At 33.3% G+C, this 16226-nt stretch overlaps 2 protein-coding genes and 1 non-coding gene across 6 annotated transcripts; 2 read left to right on the top strand and 1 right to left on the bottom strand.

Annotated features, from left to right (window-relative positions):
• Positions 1-1084: 1084 nt before the first annotated feature.
• On the top strand, positions 1085-5199 carry LOC132622522 (plant cysteine oxidase 2-like). The gene is made up of 5 exons (XM_060337128.1): positions 1085-1539; positions 2542-2660; positions 3109-3262; positions 3986-4213; positions 4852-5199. Exons 1-5 carry the CDS (start codon positions 1347-1349, stop codon positions 4956-4958), a joined length of 801 nt encoding a protein of 266 aa, XP_060193111.1. The 5' UTR covers positions 1085-1346; the 3' UTR covers positions 4959-5199.
• A 2864-nt stretch (positions 5200-8063) lies between these two features.
• Positions 8064-8152, bottom strand: LOC132625380 (small nucleolar RNA snoR116). The gene has a single exon (XR_009576812.1). It is a non-coding gene; the product is annotated as a small nucleolar RNA snoR116 (small nucleolar RNA).
• A 521-nt stretch (positions 8153-8673) lies between these two features.
• On the top strand, positions 8674-12804 carry LOC132621219 (ubiquitin-conjugating enzyme E2 2-like). Of its 4 annotated transcripts, none has more exons than XM_060335395.1 (6): positions 8674-8831; positions 9622-9755; positions 9859-9884; positions 10482-10571; positions 11269-11357; positions 12444-12804. In XM_060335395.1, the coding sequence occupies exons 2-6, from the start codon at positions 9631-9633 to the stop codon at positions 12570-12572; spliced, it is 459 nt and encodes a 152-aa protein (XP_060191378.1). In that variant the 5' UTR covers positions 8674-8831; positions 9622-9630; the 3' UTR covers positions 12573-12804. The 4 variants fall into 4 exon arrangements, with proteins under 4 accessions (XP_060191378.1, XP_060191377.1, XP_060191379.1 ...); XM_060335394.1 differs by having other exon boundaries at positions 8679-8831; positions 9556-9755; XM_060335396.1 differs by having other exon boundaries at positions 8691-8831; positions 9540-9755.
• The last annotated feature ends 3422 nt before the right edge of the window (positions 12805-16226 follow it).

The following is a 16226-nucleotide window of genomic DNA, read 5'->3' as shown; positions in this document are numbered from 1 at the left end:
GTCGTCAATCATTCTTTGAGTTGCTTCTTAATCAATCACCTTATTTGTTAGAAGTTTATAAATCCTTATGTTCTTAAGCTTTTTAAGGAATTATATATAAAGCGTCTATTTTGGTGTATATTTCTCCATTATATTCTTATCTTTCTAATAAAATATAGTAAAATTTCATTGTAACGAGGATATAAGCTAGATATATGACATAACATGTTAAAATATGCTTACAATTTTAAGAGAAAATGGAAAGTAAGAAATTAAATCTCTTTTTTATTTAGCTTTTGAAATCTAATGACTTGATTAATTTAGATCCATGATTTTACGCAGTATATAAGTATTAAAAAGAAAAGCGTCTCTCGTCACGAGATTCTCAGGTCTAAAATCTCGAATTCTTGATAAGTGATACTGATACCTCTTTTTTTTTTTTTTTTTTTTTTTTTTTTTAAATAAAAATAAAAAAAGAAGGATCTCATTCGTCAAAATACCAAATACAGTCACACCTCACAAAATCTCTCTATAACAACCAACTTTTTTCGGAACCGATTTTTTATGTTAAATTTTACTTCTCTATAACAACATTTCACCTATAACAGCAACAACCAACTTTATAACAGTACGCTCTTTGTAAAATTATCCCCGTATAACAACCATCTTCTTTTTTTGGTAATATAATAATTAACTATCTTTATAAAAATAGCATATTTATGAAAATAATAAATGTAGAGATTTTGATCAAATATTTAATCATTTAATACACTATTACAATACAAAAATATTATATGAATGTATATATTTTCATCATTAAATGATTCTCCTTCGTTATACTTATACAAAATGTGATTAAATTTAGAATTGGACAATTAAAAATGAAAATTAACTTTTATGCATTTTTTACCTATAAAAATAAAATATTATTTAAATATCAATACTGTTATAGATGTATAACAATGCTTCTCTAACAGTTTTGTAACAGTTAAAAAAGAAGATAAATGATTAAAGGGTTAAATTAGGAAAAGTAGAGGGGTGGGGGGAAAGAATAAAATAAACAAAACAAAAAAAACCGGCTAGTGGCACAGCCCATAGGAAAAGCCCCTGGTTTCGTTATTCCGCTCTCTCATCCCAATTTACTAATTCTGTGTCTTTGTTGAATCATCATTTATACTCTTTCAAGAACCTGTACTCTCTATTTCTTTCTTTTTTAACCCCCTCTACTCCAACATAGTAAATATCAACAACTTCCTTTGTAACCAAAAAAAATCCGGTTTTGCTTGTTTTTTTTTTTGACACCCAAGATCATAGTTTTCTTGAATTTATTGGAATTGTGATTAAATTTGAAGTTGGGTATTAATAGGATGAGGATTGAGAAAAATGTTGTAAGTGAAAGAAGAGGTAGGGAATATAGTGACTCCAAAAAAACCCGGAGAAGACAAAAGATGGTTTCTCCTGTTCAAAGACTTTATGAAACTTGCAAACAAGTGTTTGCTAATTGTGGTCCTGGTGTTGTACCTTCTGCTGAAAAGATTGAACGTCTCAAGGCTGTTTTGGGTATACACTTCTTGTCTTTTTTCCTAATCTAACTTCCTAGCTACTATTATGTGTTAAGCAGAAGCTGTTCATTTGTTAAAAAATTCGATTTATTTGAGGTGTTTTTTGTTAATGTTGAATTGCTGCTGCCTCGTAAAACTGGCAAAAATTCAGTTACCTTTTTTTTTTTTTTTTTATAACTATAGTGCTAGTGCGAATTTGCTTATGTGGGCCCAAGTACATTATTTCTGCTACAAAGTACAACCTCTCCTTGCATGATCTGGCATTGTCATTTTTTCACTACTTCGTTTTAAAGTTGATTTGGACATTATAAATAGTACTCCTAATGATGACAACCATTATTGGAATCAGTTTAGTTTAACACAATTCTAAAGTTATCACCACTTTGCTCAAAGATTCAACTTTTGTGTTCTTTAAATTACAAAAGTCAGGGAAGTAATGCAGAAAAGCAGAAGAATGTCGAAATGGGTGCCAAAAATTAAATTTTTTGAATGCCTCTCTGCATTTGGTTATAGGTGCAATGGTTATGTTGTTGACATTTCCAAAATTATAAAGAAACTGATGTTGATAATTTTGATTGATGATATCCAATTTTAGCATGACAGAATCTGATTAATGCCTTTTCATTTAGAACTGTTATTTTCTTTCTAGATTTGGTTAATACTACTCTTTTCAGGATAAGGCGTTTGAAATTTATCTTCATTATTGGTTTCTGTTTAGATTGCTTTCTTGCTAGTCACAAGAGAGAATAAAATTATTGCTGCACCTTTTCTCTATGGTTCAACAGTTTTTTCTTGCTTGTTATTGTTCAGGGTTTTATAATGAGAATGAGGATTTTTTCAATAAAATTATTTAGGTGAATATAGATTCTGGAAAGGAAAATGAGTTGCTAGTTTGTTTTGATGTGAATGCAAATTTCTCCTTCCTTTGCTACATTAGTTCACCTTTGTTTTGATTTAGACACAATGTCTAATTACTTACTTCTCCTTCCAATGTGTGCAGATACCATGACTGAAGCGGATCTTGGCTTGAGACCGAACATGCCATATTTTAAGTCAACAACGTTTGATAAACCTCCTAAAATAACGTACCTGCACCTCCATGAGTGTGACAAATTCTCGGTTAGTGGCCAAATATCACTCCAAAAATAATTAGTTACACTTGGGTGTTTACACTAAACCATATCAACTTATCCTAGTTAAGATAAGCGAGAATTTATATTAATTAACCATGGTTTTTATAGAGATAAGTCTATGTGCAACTTCATTTCATGCACTTAGGGGTCGTTTGGTTGGGGAAGAGTTATCCCGGGATTGTTATTCCACCCTCTACATGGGATAAAATAACACTTTAATATCGGGATAACTAATCCCGGGATTAGTTATCCCGTGGTTTTATCCCAATCAAATGTGGGATAAGATGGTACTAAATTTTTATCCCAGGACTACTTTTGATTATCCATCATACCAAACGACCCCTTACTGTTTCACTTTAATGAATCAGTTCTGTATGTTCTTCTCTTCAGTGTTTTCTTATTGAGGCTTATAAAGTCTTTTGCTTCTTTGGCAGATTGGTATCTTCTGCTTGCCTCCATCAGCTGTCATTCCACTTCATAATCACCCTGGAATGACGGTTTTTAGCAAGCTTCTTTTTGGAGATATGCACATAAAGTCGTATGACTGGGCTGTTGCTGAACCAACTCCAATTGCTAATCCTTTAGATAGTAAGTTCTTTTTAAGCGTGAGATTGCTTCGTTTAGCAGTTGTCTTCTCTATTTTAAAATGGCATGTGTAACTCTTCTAGCCCTGTGATATAAAATCACTCGGAATTTCTTATATTAGGAAAACGGCAAGGAGGAACTTGGAAGTGTAGGAAGCATGTCTTTACGTTGGGGCATAGTGTAGCTGGGTGTCTTGGTGGCTAAGTTAAAGATTCCTTGAAAGTAAAGTATAAATATGTGTATATTTCTGCAATTAAGATTTGCTCTAATGTACCAGGTCTTATTCTTTCAAATTTTTCTCGGATACTGAAAAATGTCTTGCTTCCCGAACTCACTCCACTTCTGTACTATCTTGGTATTTTTTTCAATAAAAATTTACCTTATCAAAAAAGAAACTCCACTTCTGCTCCTAGTCTTCTAGTTTTAGCGGGATAGAAAATATTTTGCTAATGGTATTGCTCTGGCATTTCCTTCTTGGGGAAATAGTCTCTTCTTTCTTGTTCAGATCGGTCAAAGGGGTCATTTCTTGTTCCTTGTAAATTTTTTGTGCACCATAACATTCTTTAGCTGAGCATCATAAAGTTTTGATGTTTCAGTTAGTATATATCATTTGGTTTTATTTTCTATTTTCTTGTATACCACTTTTATAATAGTGTATCCGTTAGATGAATTTTAAAAAAATAGGATCAAAGGGGCCTAACTAATTGGTGATTATTTCTTTATCAGATGGACTTAAGGATTCTACTGGACTTCGTTTAGCAAAAGTGAAGATGAATTCGGAGTTTAGAGCTCCTTGCAAGACCTCCATCCTATATCCAGCAGATGGTGGTAATATGCACTGTTTCACAGCAAGAACAGCCTGTGCCGTGCTAGACGTGCTTGGCCCTCCATATTGTGATCCCGAAGGTCGCCACTGTCAATACTACTATGATTTCCCGTTAGCCAATATCTCAGGTATATGGCTTGTAATTTTTGGGGATAATGCTCAATTACTTTCCATTGTACTTTGGGGTTATTCATACCCTTAGGACGAATAAGACATTTGCCCTTGATTTTGACGGAGCGCTAGTGTGAATTCTATGGATTACAGTTGTCAAAATACTTTGGTAAAAAGGTCTAAATTAGCCTCTGTTATAGTTCAGGAGCCCTTAGAGCCAAGGATAAATACGAGACAGATTTGCTAACTACAAGGCTAAGAAAGTGCCAATTTTAACAATGGATAAAATTAAGGTATTTTGATCCTTAGGTTGATGCCTTTTAAGTAGTAACATTGATATTTGATTCTCCAAATTGTTGTCTGGTCGGTGGACAGTTCCCAGAACAGTTGAGTGTGTACAAAATTGGCAACTTGGTTTGCTGCTTGATTTTTATTCTATTTCTGGGATCACATGAATAGACAACAAGAATCTTTGTTCCCTTTTTCTTGGCAGAGTGGTTGGATAATTATGGTAAATTGATCTGGATGTGTACTTGAAAGGACATTTTATATACGGCACTAGCCCTTTCATGCAACAAAATGAGAACTTGTTATCCGACATTATCTTTAAACATGGAGTTACTAATATTAGGCTTTTTTTTCCTTTCCATTTCAGTGCCTGAGGAACAGAAGGGTGAGTATGCATGGCTGAAAGAGAGGGAGAAACCTGAAGATTTAACTGTAGTTGGAGCACCGTACAAGGGACCAAAGATAGTTAAGTGAGTGGTATAATTCCCCACCAAGAGAATTTATGTGGATGATGACGACAGTTGCAGTGAAGCAGAAGAAAAGAACTCCCTTTTTCCTTTCTCATCTTTCTTTCCCTGTTTTCCCCCTCATTTTTTCTTTGTTTTCCTTGGAGGGAAAAGGGACATTCTTTTCCCTTCTTGCGGTTTGCTAATGTACATATTTAGACAGGAGGAAACAAACAATGGTCAATGCAACTCAAAATGGTTGGTGAAAATTTGATAAAGTAGTGTTTTTCTTAGTAGGTGTTTGGACAATTGGTTTGAAACTATGAGAGGAAATCAGCGTTTAGACATGCATTTCATCTCATAGTTTCAAATCATGGTTTGAAATCCTAAATCATTCAAAAAGACATAATTTGAGGTTCAAATCATGATTTCAAAAAATTTAAATATAAAATTTGATTCATAAGTTTATATTTTATAAAAAAAAAGACTCATAAATTGGTAAATATTTTTAACAATTACTCTCATCAATTATTTATTAATCTCATAAACTTTCACCAATTTTTATTTATGTGTATCATGAGTATTATATTAAAGAGTAGTTATATTACTATTCATGTTAAATTTTCGTTTTTATTTAATTAAAGTTTGATCAATTAATGTTATATTTTCGTTTTTATTGAATTAAAGTTTTGATCAATTGATGTTGTATTAATTTTGTTATGAATTATGACTTGCTCGTTTGGTAAGATTGTATAAGAATTGAAAATATTTTGATAGTTTTTATAACTTGTGAGATTTTTATATATCCAAATATAATTTCAAATCATGGATTGAAATCGTGATTTCAAATCATGTCCAAACTCCTCTTTTAACCTTTGGATATTTCTAAGATGTGGCTCTGTTTTAGCATTTGTTTACTCCATTTCTTGGTAAAATTTGTAGCAGATTAGCAGTTCAGGTTGTCCTAGATTTATATCATGGTGAATCTGAATACGACAATAACAAGTATGTGGTGACAAGCTGTTTTCTTGTTGGATTCGGTTTCGATGCACAACAAGAATACTCCTTAATATCTTGAGAACTGAAAAGAAAAACTACTTGCCACAATGATTGTGATTGGTCATTGGTACTTTCATGGAATTTGCTTAGTACTCCCTCCGTCCCAAAAAATTATATTCCTTTTTCTTTTTAGTGTATTAAAAAAATTAACTTTTTTTTATATTTAGAAATAATTTAATTTTATATGGTGAGTTATAATCACACATAAATATTTAAGGTTTATTTTGAATCATACACTTCATTTTTCTTTTTTTTTTTTTAATTTTATATCAAATTAAATTAAGATAATCTTTTTGGTAATATCCATTATGTGTAGCTTTTCATGAGTCGCTAATTTTGTGAAGGCTCTTTTATTGTGAACATGTGATTTAAACTCGATATGTCCCATCAAACCTCGGATGCTTAGGGAATCAACTAGTCAACTAGTACTCAAATATTATTGGTTTAGTCATAGACTATTGAGTTTCACCTACTAATATTGTAGCCTTTTTCACGTCAGCAAAATACGTAAAAAAGTGGAAAATAGATGGCTGGAATTTCTCAACTTGGCAAAGTGGGCCTTACAAAAAAAACCAGCTGTAATTGGTGGCCCGTCCAATTAAGGGCGAACTTTGTTGCTAATGGGTGTGTCCTTGTAAGAAATATCACAGCTTCTTCTACAAAAGTTATGGTACCTTTCACTTAGATCTTTATTTAAATGTCAGAAAATCACAGGCCAATATATTACTCCATATAAACGACATGTTCACTGGTAAACATATTTATGTTTTAAAGCGTATTTGGCATATCTTGAATCTAGCTCGAAATTTTTTCTTGACTTTCTCTTTCCAAATTTGAATTTGTGATCGAGGACGATGTAAATAAATTTTTTTCTTCTTTTGATGTAAATAAGTCCATTGTCTTATTTCATCTGCTCCGGTAAAGGGATGCGTAGTGATAACTATGATCAATATTTAAATGCCATGCAGAGTTTATTACAAGTGGTTTTTCTTTTTTTTTTTCTTTTTTTTTTTAACCTTGATTAGTAAGAAACAAATAAAAAAAGATCTTAGTTTATAGAATTAGATCAGATCCAGTTACGCATATAAACACAACTGTTTTGGCATGGATAATAATTAACTTGTCCGTCGTTGTAGCAATTAAGGGTGTGTGTGGTAAGGAAGAAAATATTTACAATTTTCTAGTGTTTGGTTGGCAAAAATGCTCTTAAAAATATTTTGTTTAGGAAAGTAACATCTCTAATGGAATTAGAAAACAAGTTGCACAAGTAACATTTTAAGTTTATTATTTTTTCTCCATCCATCCAATACCCCATCCCCCAACACTTAAACCCGCCGCGCGGCACCCTGGAACCCCAATTCCCCACCCCAAGTCGGTAGATATAAAATTTTATGTTGAACGAAAATAAAATAGTTGAAATTGTTTCTTCGTATGAGTATTTCATTATAAAAATTACTGTAAAGTAAAAAAAAATTACGGCGATGAGAGGATTGGTTTTTAATGTTAAATATTGTATCTTACTTTTGTAATCATGTTAAATTTTATAAAAATAAAGAATTAAATATTTTTAAAATTGAAAAACATTCTTATAATTTGATTTTGTTTATTAACGATATTCAACACTTTTATATTTGTAAATGACGATAAATAAATATATGATCGCTTAATCGCTAATAGTGGATTATCTTAGTTGTAACGTGTTTCTCTTATGAAGAAAAAAGGAAAAAAAATATATACCAAGAACATCTTTTCAAAGACATATTAAGTGGATACGATCTTATACCATAGTAACATTTTTGTATTTCATAAAATAAATGTATGCAATTAGAAAAACTATCTAATATTTTCTGTGGTGATTGAGGTTGTCAGAAAATATAAATATCATGCGAGACACGTTTATAAAGACTAGTTTTATTAAATATTGTAATGCGTCCACTACTATAAGTACAACAAAGGGTCCCCAATCCATAAGATGGACGGCATCATAAAACTAACACGGCTTAGGTAAGTGCTCTAAAGTCCTTTGACTCGAATCATGTAAGCATTTAAAAAAAAAAAAAAAAAAAAAACTTCAGGCATCAGAGGGTGTTAATTGTAGTTGCATAAACAAGGTTTTATAAATAAGCTTTCGAAGTTTGATGGTATAATATTTTCGTCATCACTGTAATTCTTTAAATATATGGTAGTTAGAGTTTTGCATATTTTCTATTTTCTCTTTTAAGCATTAATTTTTTTTCAAGGTCGGTCGCCAAAAAATCATGTCATTAATACTAAATAAAACATGATAAAATTGAACAAGTTACAAAAAGAAAATCGTGTCATTACTTTTTACACATACTAAATGGATTAATAACTTTTTGATCCCTTATTTATTAGTCAATTTTATTTTAGTCCTTGTGATGTCAAACAAATTTATTCTTCAATTAATTAAAACGTACAATTCTAATTCCTATGCTTATGAATGTTCACAAATTCACCATGATTATCAATTGTTCCATATTAAGCTCGCACTGTTACCCCCATATTCAATGAATACTATAGTTCAAAAAACAATTCAATAAAACAAACCTCCCATACAAAGTGACAAAAATACGCACTTTACTTAATTTACACAGATATCAAAATTAGAATTAACGTTTACTAATAATAAAGGGTGTTGCCTTATATATATATATATTGGGTGTAGATACGCGTATCTGATGTGTCAGGTCATGTATCTGACCCCAGCTTACATATCACGCAACGCTCAATAAGCAATAAGCTCAAAAGTCTTAGCTAACCACCATTCAAAGCTCAATTTTCAATTTCTCTTTGAAAAATTCTTGCCGCTTTTAACACTCAGGTAATTGAATTGATCTTCGTCCTTTGCATATTAACCTGGGATAATTCAATCAACTGTGATGTCTTGTATAATAATTTTCAATTTCTTTAGGGATCTAGGGTTTTCTTGATTTACTGCTATTGGCTCGGTTCGATTTCATAGTGTGTAATTGCTTAATCTTCTTAGTGTGGCGACCTGAAAACTTTAGATTTTTGTATTGAATCTTCTTAGTTGTTGAATTGTGGAATATTTTTTTTTTTTTTTTTTTTAGGGATCTAGGGTTTTTCTTGATTTAATGTTTTCGACTCGGTTCGATTTCATAGCATGACACTGCTTATACTGCTACGTAAATTAGTACTTCCTTTGTCCCAATTTATGTGTCACAGTTTGGATTTCGAGAATTAAACAATTTAATTTTGACTGTGAATTTGGGCATGGAATCTTTTAAGTTTTTTGAAATAAAATTCATATGTTGGAAACTATGTAAATAGTACTATTATAAGTCAAAATAATTGATGATTCAAAATATTTTCGAAATACGAAAGGTGCCACATAAATTGAGATGGAGGGAGTAGCTTACTAGTGTATGGGCATGAAAACTATGGATTTTTGTATTGATTTAACATGTTGAATAATTTGTGGAATAATTTTCATTTTCTTTGGGGATCTAGGGCTTTGACTTGGTTCGATTTTATAGTATGTGATTGGCTAAATTGCTACATAAATTAGTGGCTTGTTAGTGTAGGTACCTGAAAACACTAGATTTTTGTATTGAATCTAGCAAGTTGTTGAATTGTGATTCGTGGATTAGGCGGTGAGGATGTCGACGCCGGCTAGGAAACGATTGATGAGGGATTTTAAGCGGTTACAGCAGGATCCTCCTGCGGGTATCAGTGGTGCTCCTTATGACAACAATATAATGCTTTGGAATGCTGTTATATTCGGGTATGGCTTTGGATTTTGATGAATATGTTTAACTCATTATTTTTTGTAAGCTGTAGTTTCTCTGTATTTATGCTCTTTCTTTTCTTGTTTCTTTGAAATGCAGTCCTGATGACACACCTTGGGATGGAGGTGAGGAAATTGTTGCTCAATTACAATCTTTTTTTGCCCTTATATTTATGCTTAAAATAAGAACAGAACTATATGTTTGAATCTAAGTCCATCATGTAGATACATCCGAAGACATAGTAACAGTGTCAAATGCCACGCACTATTTTCTGCTTTACTTTGTGATTTTTTTGTTCCTTTTAGATGCATAACTTGCGCTTTGAGGCACTTGACTATGTAGATGAAATATTTTGTGTGGATACAATCACTACCACCTGTGTAATGCATATGCCTTGTGCTTTTGATGCCGGGGATGCTCTGTTTCCAATCTTCCAGTGAAGGGTTTCTAGGAATCTGTGTTCTGTGTTTCATGACCATAGTCCCCACCCTGTCCTTGCTGAATATTCTTAGTTACTTTTAGGTGGTTAAGGTAATTAATCATTTTTGAAATATCGATTTGTCATTATTAAAGTTTGTTCTCTCTTTTCCATCATTGATTTTCCTCTTTCACTAGGATGTAGGATGAGCAGGGTCGCCTAGTTTGTCTGGACAAGAACCCTCATAATTTATAGCATGCCCTTCCACCCAATTTTGACTAGTAAATTTGTGATTTGTGTACAGGTACGTTTAAGCTGACACTACAATTTTCGGAGGATTACCCCAACAAGCCTCCAACGGTGCGGTTTGTTTCCAGGATGTTCCATCCAAATAGTAAGTAGCTCAATGCATTATCTTTCTCTCCCACTCTTCGCATATTGTAGTCCTTACTAAAGGTAAAACTTTCTACTTTAAGCTTAGGTCGTTTATTCAGTTTATCTTGATGGATTTTTTCTAGAAAGTGTCACCAAGACTTGTAGTATCGATAACAAGAGGTTATATCAATTCCAAGTTTTCTTAAAATTAGCTACTATTAGTATTGTGTCTCGCGCCACATGCGCCGAGGAGGAAGCTAGCTTCCTAGGGTTTCTGATATCCCGCATGGGTCACACATTCTGCATTACCCTTCAATCCCCATTTTGAAATTCCTTGTATTGCGCTCTCTCCCTCTGTATCACCCTATCCCGCCTTTCACCACCAACAGGCCACTCATATATCCTGTGAAGAATCAGCTCCCTCTCAGTTGCTTAGCAGCCTTGAGTTTTTGCTTCTAGTTCTCAACTCCCGGCTCATACTAGTTTTTTTTTGCAGTATTTGGAGTTATAACCATATGATTTGTAATCATTCATGCATCTTCTTGATGCCTTTTTAATGCAACAACTTAATAAAAAAATCATATCCTGTGACGAAATTCCTCAATCTTCTATTATTTCACCCAGAGTTTTTCCACCACAACGCTTGTTACAAAGTGTAAATTTGAGTAATTTTTAGTTTTGCTGATGTCTCATACCTCTGTTTATCTATTGCTCAGTTTATGCCGACGGAAGTATTTGCTTGGACATACTGCAAAATCAGTGGAGTCCTATATATGACGTCGCTGCTATACTTACTTCAATCCAGGTATGTTGAAGTTGTTGTTAAATGCACATCATTATGCCTGGTGTCTACAAAATTTTAAAGAAACATAACATGGAAAGTATCTTTCATTTTATTTCCCTTGTGAGTGTTTTCGACGCAGACAGATGGACATCCCTAGTATTGGCATTTATTTTATTATAGGCCATGTCTTTTGTCCCCGCCTTATTTAGCTTTGTGGCTTTGTGTCCTTTCGTATTTCATATTATGTACTAATAGTCTACTGCTATTTAGACATGATATTCTTAGTGGTCAAGTAGCTCATTGTCTGTAGCTATTAGTGGACACTTTATTGAGTTATGTTGCTTCCTTTTGCATGTCTCTGCTTGAACCGGTGGCAGGGTAGGTAGTGTACAACGATGGGAACATGATATCTGTTATTTTGGATAAGTGGGGAATGCAGGCTTCATTATTTGGTTCAGATGAGATGATAATTTTTTTTGTAGATGCATATTCCGTGCTTGGATCACTAGTAGTAAATTAACTAATTTAACGAATAAACGCTCACTCAAAGAAAACTCTTTTAGAGCCTGGTACCAGTCATGCCCCCTCAACTCGGCAACAAGATTTTGTTATGGAATTGCCTTTTAAAATAAACAAAAAAGCAATACAACCTGCTTTAAAGCAAACAGGTCAAGTTCTTGTTCTTAAAACATTGATACATCTATACTTGCTGGAGCGGCAAACTTCATTTTATTTTGTTGCATTTATTTGGTTCAAGCAGTTTTTTACTCGACATCAATATCATTCTGTCTACATTATGTTTCACCTAGGCACTATCTTGGGAGTTTGAAACATCTTCTCTTACTGCCATCTTTTATTTATCTTTGCACAAAGTCCAGTTCAATTTTTTGGTGGCAGTGGTTTTTCCTACAGCATCTTAATCTTCTCATTTGCTTTTAGAAATTAATCGATGTCTGTTCTGTCTAGTGTGAGACCGAAGTCAAGTAAATTCTCATTAATCAAACCAGTGATAGTAGTGTGCTGGAGTAAATGAAACTGAGCTGAGAAAACATTGACATTAGTATCCGTTGTTAACATCCTCTAATATTTGACTTTCTCTAAATGCAGTCTTTGCTCTGTGATCCAAACCCAAACTCACCAGCTAATTCAGAAGCAGCGCGCATGTTTAGTGAGAACAAGCGCGAATACAACAGGAAGGTGCGTGAGATTGTTGAGCAGAGCTGGACAGCTGACTAACATCTCTCTGAATCTGCTTCGGGAGATTTTCCTGGTAGGAATGCCCACCGTCAAGCTGCAATGTTCTCAGTGTTGTTGCTACATTAATAATAAATGTAGCATGAAATTGTCCTTTTATGTGCTGTTTAGGAACTCTGATTGCCTTTATCTTCATGTTCTGTTACTCGACTATGAGACAGTGTACATATGATCACTTGTATTCAATTTGTATGAAACTCTTTTCTGTTTGTCATCATGAGACTTTCAACGAAAAATGGATAAAGATCTGATATTTTTGTCAACCAATTTAATTCCCTGTGGATGTGCATTATCATTCATCTATCATTGTCCGACTCAGCAAATAAATTCTTGGTAGAAGTGAGCTTTTAACACCAACTGATTGAGGAGATAGGGAAGTCGAAATTCTTCTGCCTGTCTTGAGTGTTGCTCTAAGATCTAAGTTGCACATATTTCTTGGCTAGTTTTAATTTCAGGCCATGAGATCTGTTAAAATGGGTAGTGGAGAGTTAAAGGACCACCAATATTGGATATAGAGAGATTCATAATGAGTCCTTTACAATGGCATCCAACGGATGATTAACGTTTCTAAGTGTTACAAGAGGCAGTTTCGGTTTTACTTGCCACAAATGTCAAAAAATTAAACCTCATGAAGGCAGACAGTGTTTGCCTTTTTGTGTGGTTCGTAGTAATTGAAGAGCTTCTGGATTTAGGCGAGGTAGTGGCTATTGTTCTTTATTGTTTGATTCGTAATCATAATCTTTTCTATAGTTGGAGTTTTACAGGTGTGCAGCTGAAATGCTCACTGCTTGTATGAAAACCTCCATTGCGTGTGTTGTCTAAGAAGAGCTATATAAGCAGCTAAATATGTTGCAACTATATTGCTGCTAATGATGAGCCAGGTTTGAGGAGGACTAGAAGTATTGCCCGTATCCTGAAGTAATCTATACCATCCCAGTGAGGAGATTTAGACACTAGGATGTTTGGCTCTCTCGAGCCTGTATTGTTAAGGTCTCCCCGTCGTTATCTTCTTTTTGCAATTCTTATCTCAATGATGCTTTTTGCAGGGCCAGTTTGGCCAGTCACTTTGTAATTGGAATCGAGTGTAATTACTAAGTTTTGGCGTGTTTGTCTACCAAGTAACTAGTTGATCAACATGTAATGGGTCTAATTGAGGGGGAGTATCACACCCTTCAATTTATGGAAAGAAATCATCATGTTAACAATTGTCGTGTGTTTCTTTTTATTTTGTTCAAAAAAATATAGGACAAGGATGCGACAACTGGAAGATGCTCCTCCTTAGACGTTATCCTTTTTTCTATAATAGCTGTGTGTTAGCTTGGCTGTCAGTTTCGTGTGACAGAAAATCCTGTATTACTACGGAGTACAACGATGTCGGTGAAGGGTAACATTCTCGTGAAAGTCTGTCACAAGGGAAACGCGCAATGGCAATGAAGCGGCAAAAAATACTGCCTTTTCCCCTTTGGATAAGTGCGCCCCTCCACTTGTTACCTTAATCTTGGCAATTTACAAGGATCTAAAAATGTCGGTGGATTCATTGTCACGCATTCCTTGCCTTGAAAACTCAATACGCTCCATTCCTCAACACGTCAATGAATGACGCGATATGATGTCTCCCGTTACAAAGTGGGTCTGGCACCCAAAAAGCGTGATTGTGTGACTTAGTGGTCAATAAAGTAGATTGATTGAAAATTTTGACATCTCAGGGTTCAAATTTTAGTGGTGGCAAAAATATCAGGTAATTTCTTTTCATTCGTTGAGTTTCAAGGGATAGAGTTATTCGATATCTGTATTGGTGGGATGTGCTAGATATTTTGTGAAATTAATTGAGTGTGTGTGGATTGATCCAAACATCATGATTGTAAAAATAAAATGAGTATTTGGTATAACATTATTGAGGAGTAACACATTTTTAGTTGCTTTCGTATTTTTATCTTAAAAGTTGTGACAGGATTATGATATTTATTGTTAAATCACTCCCATGGGGAAAACGTTGGCGATTCGTTGAGATATATGATGACAAAAGACATGAGAAAGTGTCTTTTTTAACCGTTGTTTGAGCTGGAAGAATCATTTATATGTTGTAAATTTAAGTTAAGACTTAAACTGAGTATTTGGTATAACATTATTGAGGAGTAACACATTTTTAGTTGCTTTCGTATTTTTATCTTAAAAGTTGTGACAGGATTATGATATTTATTGTTAAATCACTCCCATGGGGAAAACATTGGCGATTCGTTGAGATATATGATGACAAAAGACATGAGAAAGTGTCTTTTTTAACCGTTGTTTGAGCTGGAAGAATCATTTATATGTTGTAAGTTTAAGTTAAGACTTAGTAGGCGTTTGGACATCAATTTTCAAACCATGGTTTGATGGTATCAAACCATGGTTGGACATGCGTTTTCAGTCATCATCCAAAAAGGTATGATTTGAGGTTTAAAACCATGGTTTCAACTTTTCTAAATATAAAATTTAACCCATAAGTTTATATTTTGTAAAAAAAAAAACTCATAAGTTGGTAGATATTTTTAACAATTATCCCATCAATCATTTACCAATCTCATTAACTTCCACCAAATTTTGTTTATGTCTACCAACCTTTTAATTTATATATGTTTACCAATTTTATTTATTGAACTAAAATTTGATCAATTGATGTTGTATTTTTAGAAAGGTCTTCTAGTATTAATTTTGAGCCGGTTGTTATGAATTAGCGTATTAATTTTGTTATAAACTATGACTTGCTCATTTGGTAAGATTGTATAAGAATTGAGAATGGTTTGATAGTTTTCACGACTTGTGGAGTTTTATGTCTATAAGAGAAAATACTCCTTAAAATATCTTAATTGCATGTCCAAACATAATTTCAAACTATATTTCAAACCATGTCCAAACGGGGCCTTAAAAAGAGTTTGAAGCCTTTCAAAGTCGTGTAAAAGAGGCAGCTAATTATATATCTATGTTTGTTGATGGGCACATGGGGTTTAGAAGGCCCCTCCATGCCTATAGGTAAGTTCAGGAATAATGAAAATGAAATATATTTGTTTGGTGCACCTAATGAACGAACCTAGGGGGACCGCAGCTTTAAATCATTATTAAGTGTTTATGGATTGGGATGCTCATCTTTCGATATTTTGTAACTTGGATGCTTCTCCCTACACCTTCGTACATCGTTCTCAACGTATCTTCAATCATAAGACACTTCTTGTCTAGTGATTGGCACTAAAATATCTTTGCATAATTATTAAATAGTCTCCCAAAAGTTTTTTTGCGATATATGTGTCTAGATTTAGATACATGAACTACTGATAGTACCACTTCTATATAGTGATGGGTGTTTGACACATTCGTTATCTTCTATTAGAACTATATATAACACAACAACAACTATAACATATCCAATGTAGTCCACAAGTGAGGTCTGAAGAGAATAGAATGTACACAAGTTTTTCCTTTGTGGGTAGAAAGATTGTTGGCTCAAAAGAAGTATAATCATAACTATTAAGAATATAATTTGTACTACCATGTATTACTTCATATTTGAATATATTAAATTTTAAATCTGTTCCAATATCAATACTACAAAAAAAATCTCAATTTTTTTAAAGCAACTTATAATAAACTTTACATAAA

The sequence above is a fragment of the Lycium barbarum genome, chromosome 12, assembly GCF_019175385.1.
Source record: "Lycium barbarum isolate Lr01 chromosome 12, ASM1917538v2, whole genome shotgun sequence".
Classification (NCBI taxonomy): domain Eukaryota; kingdom Viridiplantae; phylum Streptophyta; class Magnoliopsida; order Solanales; family Solanaceae; genus Lycium; species Lycium barbarum.
The sequence above is the reverse complement of the archived record's forward strand: the minus strand, read 5'-3'. Positions and strand labels throughout refer to the sequence as shown.

Coding starts and splice junctions, on each gene's coding strand:
- LOC132622522 (XM_060337128.1), top strand. CDS start 1,347: ATGAGGATTGAGAAAAATGTTGTAAGTGAAAGAAGAGGTAGGGAATAT. Junction 1,540..2,541: donor ACGTCTCAAGGCTGTTTTGG/GTATACACTTCT, acceptor CAATGTGTGCAG/ATACCATGACTGAAGCGGAT. Junction 4,214..4,851: donor CCCGTTAGCCAATATCTCAG/GTATATGGCTTG, acceptor TTTCCATTTCAG/TGCCTGAGGAACAGAAGGGT.
- LOC132621219 (XM_060335395.1), top strand. CDS start 9,631: ATGTCGACGCCGGCTAGGAAACGATTGATGAGGGATTTTAAGCGGTTA. Junction 10,572..11,268: donor CAGGATGTTCCATCCAAATA/GTAAGTAGCTCA, acceptor TCTATTGCTCAG/TTTATGCCGACGGAAGTATT. Junction 11,358..12,443: donor CTATACTTACTTCAATCCAG/GTATGTTGAAGT, acceptor CTCTAAATGCAG/TCTTTGCTCTGTGATCCAAA.